Genomic DNA, 20312 nt, shown 5'->3' with positions numbered 1-20312 from the left:
CGCCTAGAAAAACTGGCTCTCTGGGGTACAATGCAGCACACATCACACCCACAAACACGCAGAACAACACCAACACAAGCAACCCAACCCGACTAGCGCTATGTGTGACGTGATCATATTTACTGTTGTAGTAGCGCGCTGAAACTGAAAGTGTTATTTATGATTTTACTCGTGACCTGTATATTGTTTTTCAATCGTGTCCATGTACGCATTATTTGAACGAGTGTCTCACAGTGTACTTGAAAATGAATGTATAATACATTCGAAACGCGTCGAACTTTAACGAATATTTTTACATGAACTTTGCCGATCTGATACATCGTATTGACGAAAACAGCAAGAAAATAGTCAATAAGATCATAAAAACACAAACAAAGCTTTCGAAATGTGAAAGTGCTATTACGTTTAATGGTCTTTGTCTAAAAGAAGATTTATTGCCGAAGTTTACAAACATATATATATATATATATATATATATATATATATATATATATATATATATATATATATATATATATATATATATATATATATATATATATACATGTAACGTCTCGCGTCACTTTGGTCTTAATTGCGTTGGCGTTTCGGGCGTGCGATTTGCGCGTTTTGCGGCGGGCGGGTGGGCGATGCGGGCGTTTTTTTGCGTCCTTTTCGGTGTTTTTTTTTCGGTTTCCGGCGGCCGGCCGTTTTTTGCGGTGTTTGCCTTTGGCAGCGGGCGGGCGATCTTTAGGCGTTTTCGGTTGGTGGTTAGCGTGCGTGCGATGCGGGCGGTTTATTTTTTTGTGGCGTTTTTGCGGTTTGCGGCGGTCGGGCGATTTTTTTACGTTTGCGTTGGCGTTTCCGGCGTGCGTTTTGCGCGTTTTGCGGTGTTTGCGTTTTGCGGCGGGCGGGCGTTTTGTGCTTTTTGCGATGTTTGTGTTTGGTGGCGGGCGGGTGGGCGATGCGGGCGGTTTTCTTTTTTGCGTCGTTTGCGGTGTTTAATTTGTTTGCGGTTGGCGGGGGTTGGGCGCTGTTTAGGCGTTTTCGGTTGGCGGTTAGCGTGCGTGCGATGCGGGCAGTTTTATTTTTTTGCGGCGTTTTTGCTTTTTTGCGGTTTGCGGCGGGCGGGCGTCTGTTTGTTTGTTTGTTTGTTTGGTTTTTGCGACGTTCGCGTTGGCGTTTCGGGCGTGCGTTTTGCGCGTTTTGCGGTGTTTGCGTTTTGCGGCGGGCGGCCGTTTTTTCACAATTCAAAGTCACAACCTTCGGGCCGCAGCGCTCCTCGAAAAGCGCTGCCCTCGAGTATAAGTATTGCCGTAAATCGTGTTAATTGTACGCAATATAAAGGAAGGTATAAGTATTGCCGTAAATCGTGTTAATTGTACGTAATATAAAGAAAGGTATAAGTATTGCCGCCACGCAGGTAACGCTACTGGTGATTAATATAAAAAACAACGAAGAAGCGAAGTACATAGGTGGCGGCGTAATTATGTACTATCGAAAGGCGAGAGGCGCACACCTTACATTTGGTACTCGTGAAATACCCAGATTTTTAGGGTAAATATTTCTCTGAGTGCTCCTTAAGACGCGCCAGGCCAGTCCTCGGTGCCAACCGCTCCGGGCCGGTGGGTGTCTGAACACCCCCTCTCCTTTTAACTCGGCTCCTGGGCCACGTAGCGACACGCGGAAAGCGGCATTCGAAAGAGCTTCGAAAATCAAGACAAAAGCAGTCATTTTTTAAGTCTGCTCAAAGGTCAGGTCACCAGACCAGAGAACATCAAAGGAAAAATCTTGCCTATGTCGACACATTTCGAAACACCGGCGCATAACTCAAGAACCAATAGAGCTGCAGCGCCGGAGAAAAACGCATTTGATAGCCCTTTCAACGCTGTTTCTTAAGACAGTGCTCAGATTTGGCCTCAGGTCAACGGTTTAGCCGCCAGGGGGAAAAATTGAAAATATCTGCTTTTGCGAACATTGTTTTTTTATAACTTTTGACTCAAGAAACGTTGAGATCTCTCGTCGAGATGGCTCCAATGAACTATAATTTGGCCTTAAAATGTTAAAAGGTATTTTGAAAATTTGACCTTGGGTCAAGAAAATGACCTGATCGGAAAAGGTCATTTTGCATATCAATAAATCCGTATTGTCGACCTGAACAAATCGAATGTGTTTTTATTGCTCTAGCATGTCTCCATAAAAACTTATTGTAAAAAAAACTGCTGGGGGCCTTTCATGACCTGATATGACTCCAGGGAAACAGGGGGCTCATGGTTGCAATTTTTCGATTTAGCGTGTCTATTTTACCTGTAACCCGATGTTTGAGTGTTTGGAATGACGTTCGTCCAAAAGAGTCGCCTTTCGATTTTCTCCCATTGACTCATAATAGAGGGCGCAAAATTGACCTGACCATAAGTCACCGATATCAAAACTACGAGATAAACATTTTATACATACTGCTAGTCGTTGAGTTGTAACCCGATGTGTGCATATTACTGCTACTCGTAGCAACCGCTGAAAGTTTCAAGGCGATCATTCAGTCGGTGTAGCTATGACGAACATTCAAGTTTTTCTGAGGTGAGGTTACTTGAAGTGACGTAGTGACCTGACCTTTAGCGACCTGGGTTTGAAATTTTCATAACATGTGCGGAAGAGATACATTGACAGGTGTGCCAAATACGGCCGCCGATTTTTATATATCCGCAGAAGACCGCAAGGGCCTGTCCGAACACCTCCCCAGCCCCGTCATGGGTTAAAAAAGGCGCTACTTGATGTTTGGGCAGAGCAAAGGTTGATATCACAGATTGGCGTTTGCAAGGGCGCAGCTAGGTTCGGTCCTACCCCCCCCCGGCCTTGATGGTCAATTATACGTGATTATTTTTTTATACTTTTTTTACAAATTTATTTTTGGCAGCTTTACGAAATAAAGTGGCCGAAATCCGGGGAGAAAATAGGATTTGGGGGTAGGTTAGGTTCCGCGGGCCCTATCCTAGCGAAAAACGTAATGGTCATTTGGCCCCCCCTTTCAGATGACCCTGGATCCGCCCTTGCATATGGGGGTGAACTACCATTTTTTAGTAAAAAAAAAAAAATAAAAAATCATCGTGTCAGGGCTATGACGAAAAATAAGTGGCCTAAATCCGATGAGAAAACAGGATTTGGGGGTACCCTAGGTTTGGCTTCTTTAGCTGGTGCCCCCCCCCCCCCCTGTCCCAAATCGTTCCGCCGCCTATGCCCGAATCGAATAAGCGGTTCTTTCCATGATAGTTATACATTACATTGCAATGCAAGTTCCACAGCATGACGTCACCACTGTATATGTTTATGTTTATGTTTATTTGCTCATCACCAACAGGTACAGATAAAACCCGGTTACAGGTAAAGTCATGGATAAAAATAAACGTAGCATACACAGGTAAATAGCATAAAAGTTGACGAGTATAAGACATATAAATACACGCAACCCTTCGGACGGATAAAAGCTCAATAAAAGCCAGCTCGTGCAGCATGGAGCCTTACAGAGGCCTTGTACACTGATATCGGAGAATAAAAGAAGTCTAGAGATGTGTTGTCTCTTAAAAGCTCATTGCACTTCGATGGGATACGGCAGAAGGTATTGTTTTTTATCGTTGCCACTCGAGCAAACGGCACATGCCAAAGAGCTGGGGACCTGTTGCGTCTGACAGGTGTCGACAGCTGAAACTGATGTAGCAGCTGAGCACAGTCAATGTGGCCGTGAAACACACCGTAAAGGAACATCAGGTCATGTTGCATAAAACGTGATTTAAAGACATAAAGACATAAAGACATAAATTTGCAGTACAACAAAGAGCCACTGGGGCCCATACTTGGTTGCACATTTGCACAGTCTGTCAAAATGCGTGCCACCTTTCCGCTTTCTCCCTAACTTATGTGTGTGAAGTTGGCACAAAACAGCGACACATTGCAGGCATAAAGCATACACCACATTACACAACATTTTGCCACTTCATCACTTCATCAATCATTTCGTCACAACTCTTCCCTGCCCCCCCCCCCCCCCCGGCCACGCACTAACATCGCCAAATGTCTCACAAGTCCACTGCCATGCAAGGCATCTCCAAACAATTCGCATGTAAGCTCAACGGAACAGCATCAAACACCCGCAACAACATTCTGCAGACATATTGCAACCTAATACCATGCATAATTTTTGCTATGAATTCACGCACATCTTACATTGATCACATGCACACATCAGTTGGCTAGTCCCACCTATATCTGTATACTATATCCCGCTCTGTAAAGTATTTGTCGAGGCTATGTTTAAATGTTTCGAGGGAGGTTGCACTTATTACGCTAGTTGGTAAACTGTTCCAATGACCTACTACTCTTCTACTGAAAAACGACTGCCTTAACTTTGTCCTGCTACGTTTAATGGCAAGCTTATATTGATGGCCCCTGCTTCTGCCCTCCAAATTGAAATCAAACATATCCTTAAGGTATCCTGTGGCTTGGCCATTTACGAATTTAAACACCTCGATCAAGTCTCCCCTAAGCCTTATGTATTTGAGAGAAAATAACTTAAGCGATTTTAATCTATCCTCATAATGCAGATCTTTCATACCATTTACCATCTTTGTCGCCCTTTTTTGCACTCTTTCCAAAAGCAAGCTATCTTTTTCATGCATTGGAGACCATGACTGAACACAATATTCCAAATGAGGCCTAACGTATGCACAATAAAGCTTAAGCAAAACCTCTGCACTTTTGTACGAAACATTCCTGTTTATTGCTCCAAGCATCCGAAGGGCCTTTTTTTCTGGCTGCTTGTACTTGTTCAGTTGAAGAAAGCTTCTTATTAATAATCACGCCCAAGTCCTTTTCACTGTCTATATTACATAATGTTTGTCCCCCCATTGTGTATGAAGTGTCATAATGTTCTCTACCAATATGCATGACCTTGCACTTTTTAAAATTAAACTTCATTTGCCACTTCTCTGACCATTTTACGAGCCTATCAAGATCTGATTGGAGCTCATTATGATCCTTATCGTCCCCTATAACCCTAAATATTTTAAGATCGTCAGCAAATTTCAGCACATCACTATTCACAACAGTTTCGATAGAGTTAACAAAAATTAAGAAAAGCAATGGTCCCAGGACGGATCCCTGTGGAACCCCACTTAGCACATTTCTCCATTTTGATTTAGTGCCATTTAGCACTACCCGCTGTTGTCGATCAGATAACCAATTATCAATCCAGCTTAAGATTTTACCATCTATTCCATGACATTTGAGTTGTAAGCAGAGCCTTTTATGGGGGACCGTATCGAAGGCTTTACTGAAATCAAGGAAAGAGACATCTAGCTGCTTACCCTGATCAAAAGTCTCTGTCACCTCATCAAGAAATTTCAAAAGGTTAGTGAGGCATGAGCGCCCTTTCATAAATCCGTGTTGAGATTCTTTTATAATATCATTCTCCTTCAGAAAACAAACTATGTTATCCTTAACCCGCGCACCGACGGGGGGGGGCGGATATCCGCCCCCCTGAGGTTTTTCGCGAATAGCGGGAAAACCGCGGCGCGTAGCGCCGCGAAATTTGGTATGACTATTCCCTTATCAATTTTACACATGGTGTGCAAGTTTGAACCTCCTACCTTTCAAGGTCAGGTCACCAGGTCACTTTGAATGACCCAACCTCAAGTCACTTTTTTGCAACTTTGTCACCGTGCCAGAGCTACAGTAGATGTCGGAGGCCTTTGAAAGTCGCAGGATGTTATTAGGTCATTAGTAGCTACAATTTGTTTATCTCGGAATTTTGATATCGGTGACCTAAGGTCAGGTCAATTTTGCGACCTCCCCATTATAAGTCAATGGGGGAAAAATCAACTCCCTGTTTTTACCACTAAAACGGGTCGGAATGGCCCCATATACCATACATGACTTCATATACGATCAACCTTCACTACCTTGAGGTCTGTTTTGCTGTTGGGCAGCTGTGAGGTCATGTGACGTCATCAAAGGTCACCAAAGGTTTTTGGCCAATAACTCCGTACAGGAACAAGATACAGACGCGTGGATGGTCTCATTGTGTTCAGCTCGTCAAGACGCATCGAATGATATACATGATGACCTCGAGGTCACGTGACCTGAGGTCAACCTTTGACCTTGACCTTTCGAGGTCAACATATATATCATTCGATGCGGATTGACGAGAGGATCACGATGATGCCCTTAGTTTGTTCCTATCTTGACTAATTCGAAAGTTATTCGAGAAAAACTCTCTCCATATTTAGCGCCGCCATTTTGACTTTTTCGACCCCTGTGACGTCATCTTTGACCTGACCTGAAAATGACCTTAGTAAAAATTGTAGATCTTGACCGTGCGTATCCGATGCCGTTTACCGCTTGTCGCTATCTTGCTTCGTTCTCGAGATCTCAGGGGGGGGCGGTCATCCGCCCCCCCCCCCCGTCGGTACTAAGTTGGCGCAGACCCCCGTCGGTGCGCGGGTTAATAATCGATTCAAGTAGTTTACATACCAAGGAGGTAAGACTGACAGGTCTGTAGTTTTCAGCACAACTTTTATCGCCTTTCTTAAATATTGGGACTATATTTGCTTTTTTCCAATCAGTAGGAATGTCTGCATCGTTAAGGGATCTCGTAAATATTATAGATAATGGCATTGATAACTCTTGTTTACATTCCTTTAATACCTTTGCATATATTTCATCAGGCCCTTCAGATTTATTTGACTTAAGTCTCTCAATATACTGTTGAACCAAGCCACAACCTATCTCGCCTAAGTTTACAACCATTCCATCAGTAACCATCTGTGGTAGAAGTGACTCTATACCATCCGTGTCCTCAACGGTAAACACCGATTGAAACTGAGTACATACTTAGTAGTTCTGTCATTTCGCTGTCACTAGATACTACATTGTTGTTCGACTTCAGGGGTCCAACGCCTCGTGTGATATTATTTAATTTATAAAAGCTAAAGAATTGTTTGCTGTTTCCTTGACAGTTTCTTGCCAGATCCAACTCCTTTGCTCTTTTAGATGCTCTGACCTTCTTTTTGAGCAAATTTCTACACTTCTTGTAATTTATCCTATCTGATTCAAGAAAGGCACCCTTTTTCATGGCCCTAAAAGCAGCCTTCTTACATCTTATGGCATTTCTGACCTCAGGAGTAAGCCACGGAGGGTTCAATTTCCTTCTAGATCGTTTAGTTTTCGTTGGTATACATCTCGACTGAATGTCGAACAATACCGCTTTAAAGGCATTCCATGCTTGAGAAGCACTTAAATCTAAAAGCCTCTGATGCTAATTAACCTTCGATAGCTCATTTCGCATAATTCTAAAGTTCGCCTTATTAAAGTTTGGAACATTGGCTAGGTTATCCTTGGGTTTGACCTTTGACGGAATAAGAAAGTTAACCATATTATGGTCACTCTTGCCCAACCCTTCACCAACCTTAAGTTCTTTTACCATCTCCATGTTGTCAGAAAATACCAAATCCAAAATATAACCCTTTCTAGTTGGCTCGCTAACAAATTGATTCATGAAGAGTTCCTCCTCCAAGAGATTTCTATACATTTTGCATGCCTTTGTGACGTGTCCCCTGTTCTTTCTTCGTATTCCTTAAGGTTAAAATCTCCCATTATAAGACAATTTGTTTTGAAGTTTCGACGAATTTCCTCACATATCATGCCATCTACCTCCAGCTGTGGGATTTCCATAATATTACCGGGCCTATAGAAAACCCCAAGTCTTACATCGTCATTGATATCTTTCCCCAGTCTCACATCAATCCATATTGACTCTACCTGCTTTGCCTTCAATGCATCATCCACTTTAAGAGCACTATACAGACTATTAACGTAAATAAGGATCCCTCCCCCTGTTTAAATCGTCTACTATCTGCGACTTTTGAAGTGTTTTTCAATCTGAGGTACGGAAATCGTGTTCCCAAGAGACTGAAAGTAGCCATGCTTTACATTAGACCCAATGGCAAAAATTCGGAATTTGACGAAATAGGCCATTTTTACGTCTGATTTATGAAAATTCTAGACAGGATATGTAAAAACCCGAGATGCTATCAGGTGGGAAATTTCATTGTTTATTACCGCTTTTTGAAGTGTTTTTCGATCTGAGACCGGCAAATCGTGTTCCCAAGAGACTGAAAGTAACCCTGTTCTACAGCAAGACAATGGCAGAATTTTAATATTTGATGGAAGATATCTTAGGTGATAAAAACCTTACTAGTTACTACTAATTGCAATGCTTCATTGGAAAGCTCAACACTGGCACTATCATCGGTCTTTGCATTGCTATTTCACAGAACAACAAAAAATAACGTTTTGAAGCCTTTGAATATTGACTTACTTTTCATCGACGCGCTCGATCCCCATCACCACCAACAATTTTCCGGGAAGTCAGGATTTTGCAGATATTTAAGCCGAATTGCAGAGCTGTGTTAATACTTCGGCACTTAAATACACATTTTAAGAAAACTGCTTTTTTCTTAGCATCAGTTAGGTCTCAGAAACAGCAATATGTCAATATCATGAGGAAAAATAAGTGCAAATGATCGCGCAAGAGAGTATCCTTAGCTCCCTAGCAACCACCTAGCAACGTAAGGCAAAATAGTAAACAACTCCTGTTGATATCAGGTACTCAGCCTTGGAAGCACACTAGACGGTCAATATACTGGGCTTCATACTGAATTTTGCATACCAGAATGGATGTTTCCAACTGAAATTATTTTTTCGCGAAATTTATCTTTGTTGCCCTACTATTTTTTCGTAAAACCGAGACATACAGACTTCATGATATCAAAAATAATATTGTGATAATGAAAACCGCCATATAAAACAAGATAATTGCTGATATCATGCCTACTAAACTTAGTCCTACCCCCTAATTCAATATACCCTGGTTTCGGTTGGTTTCAGGTTCAGTCCAAGCTCAGTCTGGGTTTCGGTGGTTTGGCCAGGGGTCGAAAAAAGCGTGGAGTGATACAAAGTTTCAGATCCCAGCTTCTCATTTTGATACAAAAATTATTATATCTGCTTTTCTAATCGAACATATTGCTCTAAAGCTTACTATCCGTTATAGGTAAGTGTTTTTGATTGATATAAGGTCAAAAACCTACCATAGCTTAACCCTCGCCCGCACATGCCATTTTCCCATCCTAGAACGCACATGGGGGGGGGGTGGTTGCCACCCCCCCGCGCCATTTCGTTCCTGTTGGAGATAGAGCTTAGCGGTAATGACCAAAAAGATTCTTTGGGAAGAGACAAATCCAACGATACCCAGTTTTACCTTCTAAGGTCAGTCATTGACCTTCCAGGTCAGGTCAAACTAAAAAATGTTGCTGTTTTGGGTCACCGTTGGATATCAAGTGCGCTGCTTATCAAATGCCGATGACGATGGTGTTTTCTGGTGCCAAGCCAGCTAAAACCTCTTTGTCACACTACCCGACCAGAATTTTGCTGCTGAGGTCATTTCTGGTCAAGTTAGGTCAAGGTCAATTATATGTGTTTGTATGTCTGTGTGTGTCTGTGTATACTGATGTGTGCACCGACTGTTTTTGGGTCCATATCACATGAAATCATGATCTGAGAAGCTTTTACCAAAAATGCAGTCAAAAAACTTCACAAAAACAGTAAATTCCGCTTGCCTAAAACGCAATTAGCGTTAAGGTTGCTAAGTGAGTCCGGGCTAAGCTATTACGTTCGGTGTTTTGGCATTGGCTGGCCTCGACCCCTGACCCCTTCCTGGGCTCTTCTGAAAGACGCCCTAGAAAGAACAGAGGGAGACAAAAAAAAAAAGAAAAAAAGAAAAAAATCGCTGCGCGCACTCCGTCGCTCGGCGTCCTAACGGAAAAGGCCGCTTGGGCAGCGTTGCCGCGAGTCCAACATAAGTCGTATGTCGGACTTACTTACGTGCAGTTGTGGTGGCCGTTGTGGTTCCAGTGCCTGCGCCCACGCTGTAAGTTGCTAAAATACATTCATGGTAGAAATCAACGCTGTTACAATATATCGCCCACGTTCTAAATTCCATAAATTTGGGTCTATTGTGTGTGCGCGACGTCTGGTGGCACTAGGCGACCCGTAGTTCTCCCCGGCGCACCTAGGTGGCACTACCTGCCCCGTGATGAGGCACAACCTGGCGCTGGCGGAGGTGAGAGGTGACTAGGGATGGCGCAACATCCCGCTAATATAATTTGCACGGTTCCATCGTGAAATGACCATTAGCGTTAAGGTTGCTAAGTGAGTCCGGGCTAAGCTATTACGTTCGGTGTTTTGGCATTGGCTGGCCTCGACCCCTGACCCCTTCCTGGGCTCTTCTGAAAGACGCCAAAGTTGACCCAAATGTATTTCTATACTATGGCGCGGCACGCCTCCCAAACGGCCAGTCGGGGACCACGGACATACCGGAGGTACGATGAGCCGCGCCACCTGCCCGACACCTGGAGGACGCTCTCCGTCACACCTGCGGCGGCGGCGGCGGCGGCGGCGGTGGCGAAGCCTATGCGGAGGCTGTGGGTGGTGATTTTGCCAGTGTCGGTCAGCGCGGCGCGGCGGAGGACCCCGTTGAGCCAGCCCGGGGTGCAGTAGGCACCGGTGCTGCGGACGAAGACCGGCTGGTCGGGAGGCGCGGCGGGCCGGAGCGTGCGGTAGCGTCGCATGGCGCGGACGGGGCAGCATGGGCCGCCCAGCTTGGGGAGGCTGACCACCGTGCCGGTGTAGAGCTGGTCGGTCGTGGAGGCGGGCAGCTGCACCTCCAGCCGGTCCCTGTGGGTCGAGATGTGACGCCACTGACAGGTGCGCCGGTGGTGGTGGGAGTGCGCGGCCGGAGCGAGGTATTCGCTTCCGCGCAGAGCCCCGAAGAAACCCAGCAGCACTGCTGCCCATGCCGCGGCGCGATCATTGGCGGTCAGGTCGCCGCTCCGCAGGGACCGGCGGAGCGCCCGTAGGTGGCCAGGCGTGGCGGCCAGCCGCGGTAGCCGGGGAGGGCGGGGGCGCTTGGCGGCTCCGCGGATGGCCAGGCGAACCCGTTCCGTGCGGCCCGCCCACGCCGCCCCGTGCCGGATGTGCCACTGGCGCACCCCAGCCAGGTGCACGGTGATGGCGCCCGCGGAGTGGCCCCGGCGTGCCCCGTCGGCGACAAACCGCAGCACCGTGCTCTCTGTGGCCGGCTGGGGGCAGAGGCCGTGGCGGCGGCAAAAACGCCGGAACCGCCGCGTCCCGGCTGCGTAGGCGCGGCGGGTCGCCGGTGCCAGGCCGTCGTCGATGAGCTGCACGGCGAGCCGGTCTAGATGGCGAAGCCGGTCGCCACCGCGCACTGCTCGGTTGGGTTCGTCAGGTACTGACGGAGACGGCCTGGCACCGGCGTCGGCGTCGGGTGGGCGGCCGGCTGCAGCGTCCGGAAGCGGTCGATCTGCAGGCGGGAGAGAGCATCGGCGGTGTCGTTAGTGTAGCCGGCGACATGCTGCACTCGATAGAGAAAAGCGTGAGTGGCTGCGAGGAAGCTGATTTGTCGCAGGAGCGACATGATGCGGGCGTCACGGCTCCATCCTTTCGTACATGCGCCCACCACGCCACTATTGTCGCAGTGGAACGTGACGCGGCGGCCGCTCCAGGCCGCTCCCAACAGGTCGCAAGCAGCGAGGATGGGGATCAGTTCCATCCAGGACATGGTGTCTGCCCACGCGAGCGCTGCTGGCGGCCACGCCTCAGAGAACCAGTGTTCTCCACACATGCCGCCAAAGCCCACACGGGAGGCGTCCGTGTACAGGTGGAGGTGGGCCGGCGGCGTCCAGGACGGGTGGAGCAGGGGGGCGGTGCCGTTCCAGGACGGGAGGAGCGCGAGCCACCAGTCTAGGTCGCGCTTCGTGTCGCTGCTGAGTGTCACCCAGTGGTGGGGGCGTCGGACTGAGTGGGCGGTGTCTAGGAGCCGGCGGAAGAAACTGCGCCCCGCTGGGAGGCACTTTGTGGCGTGCACCAGCTTGCCGATGAGGCTTAGGAGGTCCCGTTGACGCAGTTTCCTGGCGCCTCTGGCAGCCCGCAGGCCCGCGATGATGTCGCGGACCTTTCGGTCGGGCAGGGAGATGGTGAGGCTGACGGTGTCGAGAACGCAGCCGAGCAACTCCATACGAGTGCTGGGGGCCTGGCACTTGTCAGGGGCTGTCGGGACACCACATGTCTCGCAGAGCGACAGGAATGTTTGGTAGGCGGCGTCACAGAGCGGCGAAGAGGCTGAGGAAAAGAAGAAGAAGTCGTCCAGGTAGTTGTAGACGTGTGGGTTGTAGGAGTGGGACGCGGCCGCGTCGCGGAGCACCTGCGCGAGGTCGTTGAAAATAGCGCAAGCGGAGCGGAGCCCGAATGGTAGCCGCATGTCGAAGTAAAACTGGTCTTCCCAGCGGAACCCCAGGAGCCACCACTGTTCGGGCATGACTGGTATCAGGCGGAAGGCATGCTTCAGGTCGGCCTTGGCCATGAGCGCGCCGTCCGGACCGACCTCGAATAGGGCGGCGATGGCCTGGTCCATGGTGACGTACTGCAGGGAGAATTGGTCAGCGTCAATGTGGTCATTGACGCTGTCACCGTCAGGCTGAGAGAGGTCAAGGATGATGCGGACAGACCCGTCCGGTTTGGCACGGGCTCCGAGGGGGTTACATCGGAAGGGGGTGAACGGGGGTTGGGCGAAGGGGCCAGCGGTATGGCCCCGTTCGACCTCGAGGCGGAGAGCGGCGGAAAGTGCGCCTGAGTGGGTGAAAGCTGACCGGTTATTCGGTCTGTGCGAGCTAACCATAGGTCCCGCGTAACCTGTGTCGGCTCCGTGTAGTAGCCTGTCGGCTACGGTTTGTAGTAGCGCAGGGTCGGTGGTGGGGGAGGCAAGTTGGAGGAGGCGGTGCGCCAGTACCGGGGTGAACAGCGGGGGAAGGGTGGGTAGGGGCGCCCTCACCGCGTGAGTCTTGCCGGGAAGATCTAGAAGCGGCCCGCGTACGGCGCGCTGCCGAGCGGGCGCGGGGCGTTTCCCGGCTGCAGGCGACAGGTGCGGGCCTGGTGCTGACCTCCGCACTCCAAGCAGATGTGGGCCCGGCGGCAGAGCGTGCCGTTCGAACACCGTCCGGCGTTCCAACGCAGGCAGGTTTCCGGCCGGCCGACGCGCGGGAGCTGGCGGCCCGCGCCTCCCATGGCAGCCAGGGGGCGACTGGGCGGCGGCGGCGGCGGCGCACGGGGAGCCGCTGAGGCGAGTAGGGCCTGGGCGGCCTCGGTGAGCTCCGTCGGACAGTGATATTCCTCCGGGTACTGGGCCAGGTGTGTGCGGCCCTGGCCGTCGAGGGCGCGGACGGCCGAGAGGCAGAGGCCGGTGGCGTGGCCCTGGAGCCAGACCGAGTACATGGTCCATTGGACCGCCAGTTGGGGGAAGAAATAGCAGCGGTAGGCCGCCACTATTCCTACCCCCCGTAAGTATTCGCCGACGCTTCCGGCGCGCTGGGTTGGGCCGTCCGCGCTCGAACGCCCCCCGAAGGGCCGGGGGTATAGGACGTCATCCACGTCCACCACCTTTCTGCGGTTGCGCAACCGCCTGAGAGTGTCTGGGGCCACTGTGGGCAGCTTCAGCCGGCGGGGCGGCGGCGGCTGGGTGGAATTGGTCGGGGCGTGGCGCAAGTGGAGAAAGTCCACCGCGTCGCCCGCGGTCGTTCGCTGAGCCGGCCGCTGCTTCCGGCTCCGTTTTGGCAGCGGCGGCGCCGGTGAGCTGGAGCCCGACGTAGAAGGCGACGACGGGAGCGACGCCGTGGTTGAATCGTCGCTGTCCGGGGGCGGGCTGCCGCGCGCCGAGCCCTCCGGTGTAGGTGGAGGGGGTGCGGCGGGGGCGGCGGGCGAAGTCGCCGCGGCCGGTGGGGCCGGACGGCGAGCACCTGTGAATGACACGCGCAAGGTGTGATGTGTGTGGCTGCTTCCGCCAGGGCACGTGTGACGCGGCGATGGCCGTGTAGCGCTGACCCGATTGAGGTGGAGGGGCGACTGTGGGGGGTAGATAGTGGTAGTATAGTAGTATAGATAATAGTATGATAATACTGTAGAGTGATATAAACTAGAGGTGAATAGTAACGGTGATAGTAAATTGGCTGGCAGTGGTGACAGGGTGCTATACGAAGCTTAGCCAGTGTACACATGTAGTATATTGAGCGGAACTCAGCGATCTGATGTATTTAGTCGCGTTCGGCAACAGTCCTGACTCTCAACTTGTTGAGAAGAAGGATAACGAATCAGTAAGATAGTAGGTAAAGCTCGGACATGACCTGAGGGTTTGTGGTTCGTGAAAGCAGAATATGCACCCCCACGCGACCATTACAAGCTGGCATGCATCCAACCTGAGGTTAGGGAAACATAAACGCTGCCACTGCATGAGAAGTACTGGTGTCCTCAGAAATTATACGTCATGGCGCTGTTCAGTGCTCTAGAAGGAGCTGCTGGGACAGGGCCAGCGGGGACATGTCATTAGTGGCGACGTAATGACATGGTAGTTGACAGTGAGTTGTATGCTGGGGCAAGCCAACGGACATGCCATTAGCCCGCGCCCTGGTGGGGGGGGGCTATTTTTTGCCCCCCCTCCAGACTTTTCGATATATCTCCAGAACCGCTTCGCCGATCGTCACCAAACTTTCAGTACCCTCCCGGACATCAATTTTACACATTGTGACCAAAAATTTATCCAAAGGCTATGATAGGTTGGCCGGAAATGACGTCAGAGTGACGTCATGTTCTGCCGTTTTCGACCCAAAAAAGGGTTTCGCGGGAAGAGCTGTCAGGCCTATAGCTTTGCAAATACAGAAAAACGATAAAGACATAAAAGCTGTAGAATTGACAGGGCTACAAAACTGCTATCTCGGAATTTTGAAATTTTTGGATTTTGACCCCCAAAAATCAAAAAATAGATTTTTTGATTATAATAGCCGAAAAATCCAAAAAGTTTTTTTAAGTTCGAAAAAACCGGAATATATGTGATAGTCCTTACCGCCTTCTATCTACATACCAAATTTGAGATCGATACCTCTTTTTTTGGCCAAGTTACAGCGAAAAAAACTGTTCAAAATTGATGACGTCAAATTTTCAAACTCATTTTTTTGCAATTCTAGACCTCGTAGCGCAAAACAAAGACCACCATTAGACTCCCCGTGATGAGCTGCATCGAATCAATACCCATTTTATGCAAAAATATCAACTTTGAAATTTGACCTTTTTTGACCTGACCTTGACCTGACCTCCACCAGAAAGTGGCCTAAGCCGTACCTGATAGTCTTATAACCAACACCATTGAGTTGGAAATGAAAATTGGCCATAAAACATGCATCGCACAACCCTAGTACCTAAAGTTAGGTTCATGTGACCTGACCTGTGACCCTTGGTGACCTGACCTGTGACCTGGTAATGTCAGTGACCTCTTATAGCAATATATGTACTAGGCAACTGACGCCCTATCGCTGATTCTCGACAAAATGCGTTTTCTTCGGTGTTATAGCGCATTCCCTAGATGACCCGTGAACGGTGAAACATTTCATCTTTGACCTGACCTGTGACGTCATCGGTGACCCCGAGGTCAATGAAATTTGGTTTCCTTCGACAAATTTGACAGGCCTTTCGAACGCCGTTTGAATTTTGCGGATCCGCCCAGTAGTTTCGGAGATACGAGGGGGGGCAAAAAATAGCCCCCCCCACCAGGTCGCGTTATAAACAGACCCCACCAGGGCGCGGGTTAGTAGCGACGTAATGGCGTGGTAGTTGACAGTGAGTTGTATGCTGGGGCAAGCCAGCGGACATGTCATTAGTAGCGACGTATTGACATGGTAGTTGACATTGAGTTATGTGCTGGGGGCAGGGGCCAGCTAACATGTCATGGTAGGGACATAGTGACATGGTAGTTGACAGTGAGTTGTATGCTGGGGCAAGCCAGCGGACGTGTCATTAGTAGCGACGTAATGACATGGTAGTTGACAGTGAGTTGTGTGCTGTGGCAAGCCAGCAGACATGTCATTAGTAGCGACGTAATGACATGGTAGTTGACAGCGAGTAGTGTGCTGGGGCAGGCCAGCGGACGTGTCATTAGTAGCGACGTAATGACATGGTAGTTGACAGTGAGTTGTATGCTGTGGCAAGCCAGCAGACATGTCATTAGTAGCGACGTAATGACATGGTAGTTGACAGCGAGTTGCGTGCTGGGGCAGGCCAGCGGACATACTAGACCGTCCTTCGCGCCGGGGGGGAGGGGGGCGGCCCGGTGAGGGTGACTCATCCGGCTGACGTCAGCTGCCCATGACCATGGCCGAGACGCAGTCGGACTGCCGTTGAGCAGGGGTGTCGCCTTGCACCGGTCTGCAGTGGGCCGACGGGGGTCAGGTCACTGCTGGCAAAGTGCCATGCTGGCAAAGTGCCACTCTGTGGCTAAGCTGCATACTCGTATCGCAAAGCACCCCCACAAACAAAGCAAAATCATCATAGCAGCTTGTTAACCAAGGTATCAAACAGAAAAAGCACCCCTGGGATTTTGACAAATCTCCACCCCTGGGTATGGCCGGCTTTGTCTGGCATGCCCTCGGGATGGCGTGCCAGTGTGCAGTTAAGGCATTGTGTAGTGCGAACCTATGACACTGGTGCATGTGACCGAGCAAGTTTTGTTAAGGTGGCGCTGGCATGGCATGACATGCCAGTGGGCAGGGCATTGTTCAGGGCCAAGCTACAATGCTGGCGTATGTGACCGCCCAGAGGGCCATCTGAGTAACTGAGACAGGCGGCCACATTAGTATGGCGGCCACATTAATATGGGGCGAAGGGTAGTAACAGAACAAATGTGCCAACTGCCAGTATTCAAGCAACTTGGCAGACTAATTTGTTAACGAAATGAGACCGCCGGTTAGAGGGGCGCGCCATGATTGTCTCGTGCGAAGGGCCCGCGCGTAACTAACAGGCCGGATAGCTGGTAACTCACCGGTGTTCCGTCTGGGTCGTCCCATGGTGGCGGTAGCCGCCGCTAATAGCTATCACTTCTCCGCGGGTTTCAACCGGTAAGTAAAAAAAGAAAAAAAAATCGCTGCGCGCACTCCGTCGCTCGGCGTCCTAACGGAAAAGGCCGCTTGGGCAGCGTTGCCGCGAGTCCAACATAAGTCGTATGTCGGACTTACTTACGTGCAGTTGTGGTGGCCGTTGTGGTTCCAGTGCCTGCGCCCACGCTGTAAGTTGCTAAAATACATTCATGGTAGAAATCAACGCTGTTACAATATATCGCCCACGTTCTAAATTCCATAAATTTGGGTCTATTGTGTGTGCGCGACGTCTGGTGGCACTAGGCGACCCGTAGTTCTCCCCGGCGCACCTAGGTGGCACTACCTGCCCCGTGATGAGGCACAACCTGGCGCTGGCGGAGGTGAGAGGTGACTAGGGATGGCGCAACATCCCGCTAATATAATTTGCACGGTTCCATCGTGAAATGACCATTATCTTAGATGACCTAGGTTGACCTTGACCCTGACCTTGACCCCTGTACATCGTCGAACAACATGTTCCATGATAGGTGGGAGGAAATACTGGCAAAAAAGGCCGAAATCAGGGTGTCAAAAGCTCACAAGGCCCATGGCAAACGCAAGATGTTGAGAATTGGCCATTTGGGTCATGATATGACCTGAAAAACAAGGTCATATCTCCGAAACCAAAAGTCACAGAAACTTCAAATTTTCAGTGGACATCAAGAAAGGATAGAAGAGCAGCTATACGAAAAATCAGCCCTCTAGCTCTAAAAATGTTGAGTGCAGAGCAGAAAGACTACCTGCGGGCGAGGGTTAATGCTTCAGCACCTAAAATTGTCCTTTTCGTCGTCGTCAAGTTCCACTGAGAGTCGGCAGCGACACGCTGTTTTATTGGGGGTCATAGGGCCGCTTCCGTGGGAGCCAAGGGACGGCGAGCGCATCTGGAACACGTTACCGGCACCAGGCACGGCCAAGGACAGTTACTTTCGATCGGAGACGAGGCTGGGTGGAAACTGGGTGGGAGATGACTCCCTGCGTAGATTTGGAGAAAATGTGCAGAGAAACAGCAATGACGTTATCAAAACCAAGGACAGTGAGACACATCATTGGATAAACATTGCAACTACATCATTGCTTTGCAACTACATCCACTTGTATGCAACGGCTGTATGCGAAAACTGGACAGAATTATTACATGACGTACGAGAAATTGACAGTCTCCACTCGCAAAATAAATGACATGCACACATCATTTTCGATGCAAACAATAACGCAAAGGAATACATCCTTTCATGAACTCATGTGTCATTGGGCGGGTAGATCCTCGATAAAATTGATTAGATTGACAGAGATCGGTAGATTGGACCGATCCTATAGGTACATTTACGAAGTCAAAAAATATAAAATAAAGGTAACACTCACTCATTGGACTGATTCCCTCAGCTCGCTATGGCGCGCTTCTGCCCGTCCGAAATAGGAAATGTTCACCACAAGCCTGATCATAGCGCTCACTGCTGCCATTGGAGTCTGAAGTAGGTCGCCGCGGGGTATTTTAGAGGTGAAACCATATTTTTACCGTTACGGTGTTAAGGATTAAATACATACATTGCAAATTAGAAACGGGATTTTTGATAATGCTCACCACACAAAAATTTTCAAATTCAACACATAAAGTGGTGAAAATATTAGAAACTTTTTATCGTTAACGTTTAAAGAATGTGATACAAAATAAAAAGGCCGATTTTCCTTTACTAATGAACATATTTAAGGACGATAAATAAAATAGATGTCAGATTCTTCAAACCGAGGAATACACAGGCCTAACTAAGGTTATGTATCATCTTGTATCCATGTATCGGTTTCCGTTTGTGCCGGAATAGTGATGGACCGGCGGGAAAACAGTCAGCTGCTGGCAGGGTCTTTGGGTCCCGCCATCTATCGACCAGCCGGAACACCGCTGGTTGGTTCTATCCTACCGCCCCCGGCTACCAAACGAATCGTCGGCAGCGACGCAGGACGCAGTGGCGCGTCGAGGTGCGTCGTGGGCGGGCGCGCTGGGCCTCTTCTCGCATGCCGCTGGACTACTATCCACTTTGATACATTTGCACCCCCGAAACAGACCTGATTTGCAACAACCGCTGGGTCGTATGTTCGATACATTTTCGACCCCTGGGTTTGGCCCGGGTTGTGACCTCAGTCAGAGGTCGACAAAATCTCTGACCATCTGACCGTAGTCAGAGAAAAATAAGCGAGCGAAAAGCACAAAAAGAAGAAAATATCACGGAGGACATTCTAAAATTAGCAAAGCCAACATTGTTACATTCATGCACCTATGCCATAGACCAGCAAGTAGCAACAGCACGAATAACAATTTAGTGACCACAGTTTATACCATTTCTCCACTTTCTCCCGAGTCAGAGCTGGTCTGATCCGGTCAGAAGCAGCCCCGTGCCTATAAGGTTTGTTTCCCTACCAATTCATAACCAAACATCGCTCTTATTGGCAGTCGGAGAAAGTGTTGTTTTTGTGGAGCCCGTTGATTTCTTCGGCTGCCAAAATCTTGAGACCTGAGAAATAAAAGTTGATAATTATCCATAATAGTCGCTATTTCTTGCGATGTTTTTCGTATATCTGAAGGATTCTCTTCAAATACGAAGAAAAGTTTCAAGAACGGGAGATTTCATGATTTGGGAGCAATTGAAAGCGCCATCTTTGGGCGGCTAGGGCGGCACGCTGTGCGTGTGCTGGCTGCTGCCCGTGGGAGACGGGCGTCTAACTGTAGACGATCCACCACAAGGGATTTCTGGCTATTCGGGCGCCATCTATTAACCCTCGCCCATGTAGGGGGGGGGTTGGTGCAACCCCCCCCCCTGAGGTTTTTCTTAGCTACACGCCGAACCGTTTCAGATAGCCTGCTCAAATTTTCAGTACCCTCTGGGGCATCCTTTGCGCAACTTTTGGTATTTTCTTTTTTTCAAGGTCATGTCAGGTCACGGAGTTATGACGTCATAAAGGGAACAACCTCCGGCCAGATTTACGCTAAATTGGAGATTGCTTCACATTGGTATACATGCCGACTGACCTGACACACTGATGGATTGTTTTAGAATCACAACTGGCTGATTTGACATTGGCACAATGTCCGTTGACATTTTGAAGGTTACTAAAGGTCAAGGTAAGGTCAGTGACCTCGGTTGACCTGTAATTACTTCTTGCACTTGTATGCCTTTTCGGGGTATTTTGATGCCCTGAATTCGAATTTGCTATCCATTTCAGGCATCGTCGGTTGTTTCTTGTAGTTCATTTTGGGTCAGA

At 49.2% G+C, this 20312-nt stretch overlaps 1 protein-coding gene across 1 annotated transcript; it reads right to left on the bottom strand.

The window, feature by feature from the left end:
- Window positions 1-10333: 10333 nt before the first annotated feature.
- On the bottom strand, window positions 10334-17088 carry LOC122379432. Its single transcript, XM_043361655.1, has 2 exons — window positions 16964-17088; window positions 10334-11407 (listed from the first exon to the last, which is right to left on the bottom strand). The coding sequence occupies exons 1-2, from the start codon at window positions 16986-16988 to the stop codon at window positions 10347-10349; spliced, it is 1086 nt and encodes a 361-aa protein (XP_043217590.1). The 5' UTR covers window positions 16989-17088; the 3' UTR covers window positions 10334-10346.
- Between the last annotated feature and the right edge of the window lie 3224 nt (window positions 17089-20312).

Source organism: Amphibalanus amphitrite, unplaced genomic scaffold (genome assembly GCF_019059575.1).
Source record: "Amphibalanus amphitrite isolate SeventyFive unplaced genomic scaffold, NRLGWU_Aamphi_draft 000008F_arrow, whole genome shotgun sequence".
NCBI classification, from domain to species: domain Eukaryota; kingdom Metazoa; phylum Arthropoda; class Thecostraca; order Balanomorpha; family Balanidae; genus Amphibalanus; species Amphibalanus amphitrite.
This window is presented reverse-complemented; position numbering and strand designations above follow the sequence as displayed.

Bases quoted from the DNA above. Each gene is read 5' to 3' on its own strand.
- LOC122379432 (XM_043361655.1), bottom strand. From the start codon at position 16,988: ATGGGACGACCCAGACGGAACACCG. The intron at 11,408-16,963 runs GTGAGTTACCAG...TCCCGCCTGCAG, and splicing joins ACGACCCAGACGGAACACCG to ATCGACCGCTTCCGGACGCT.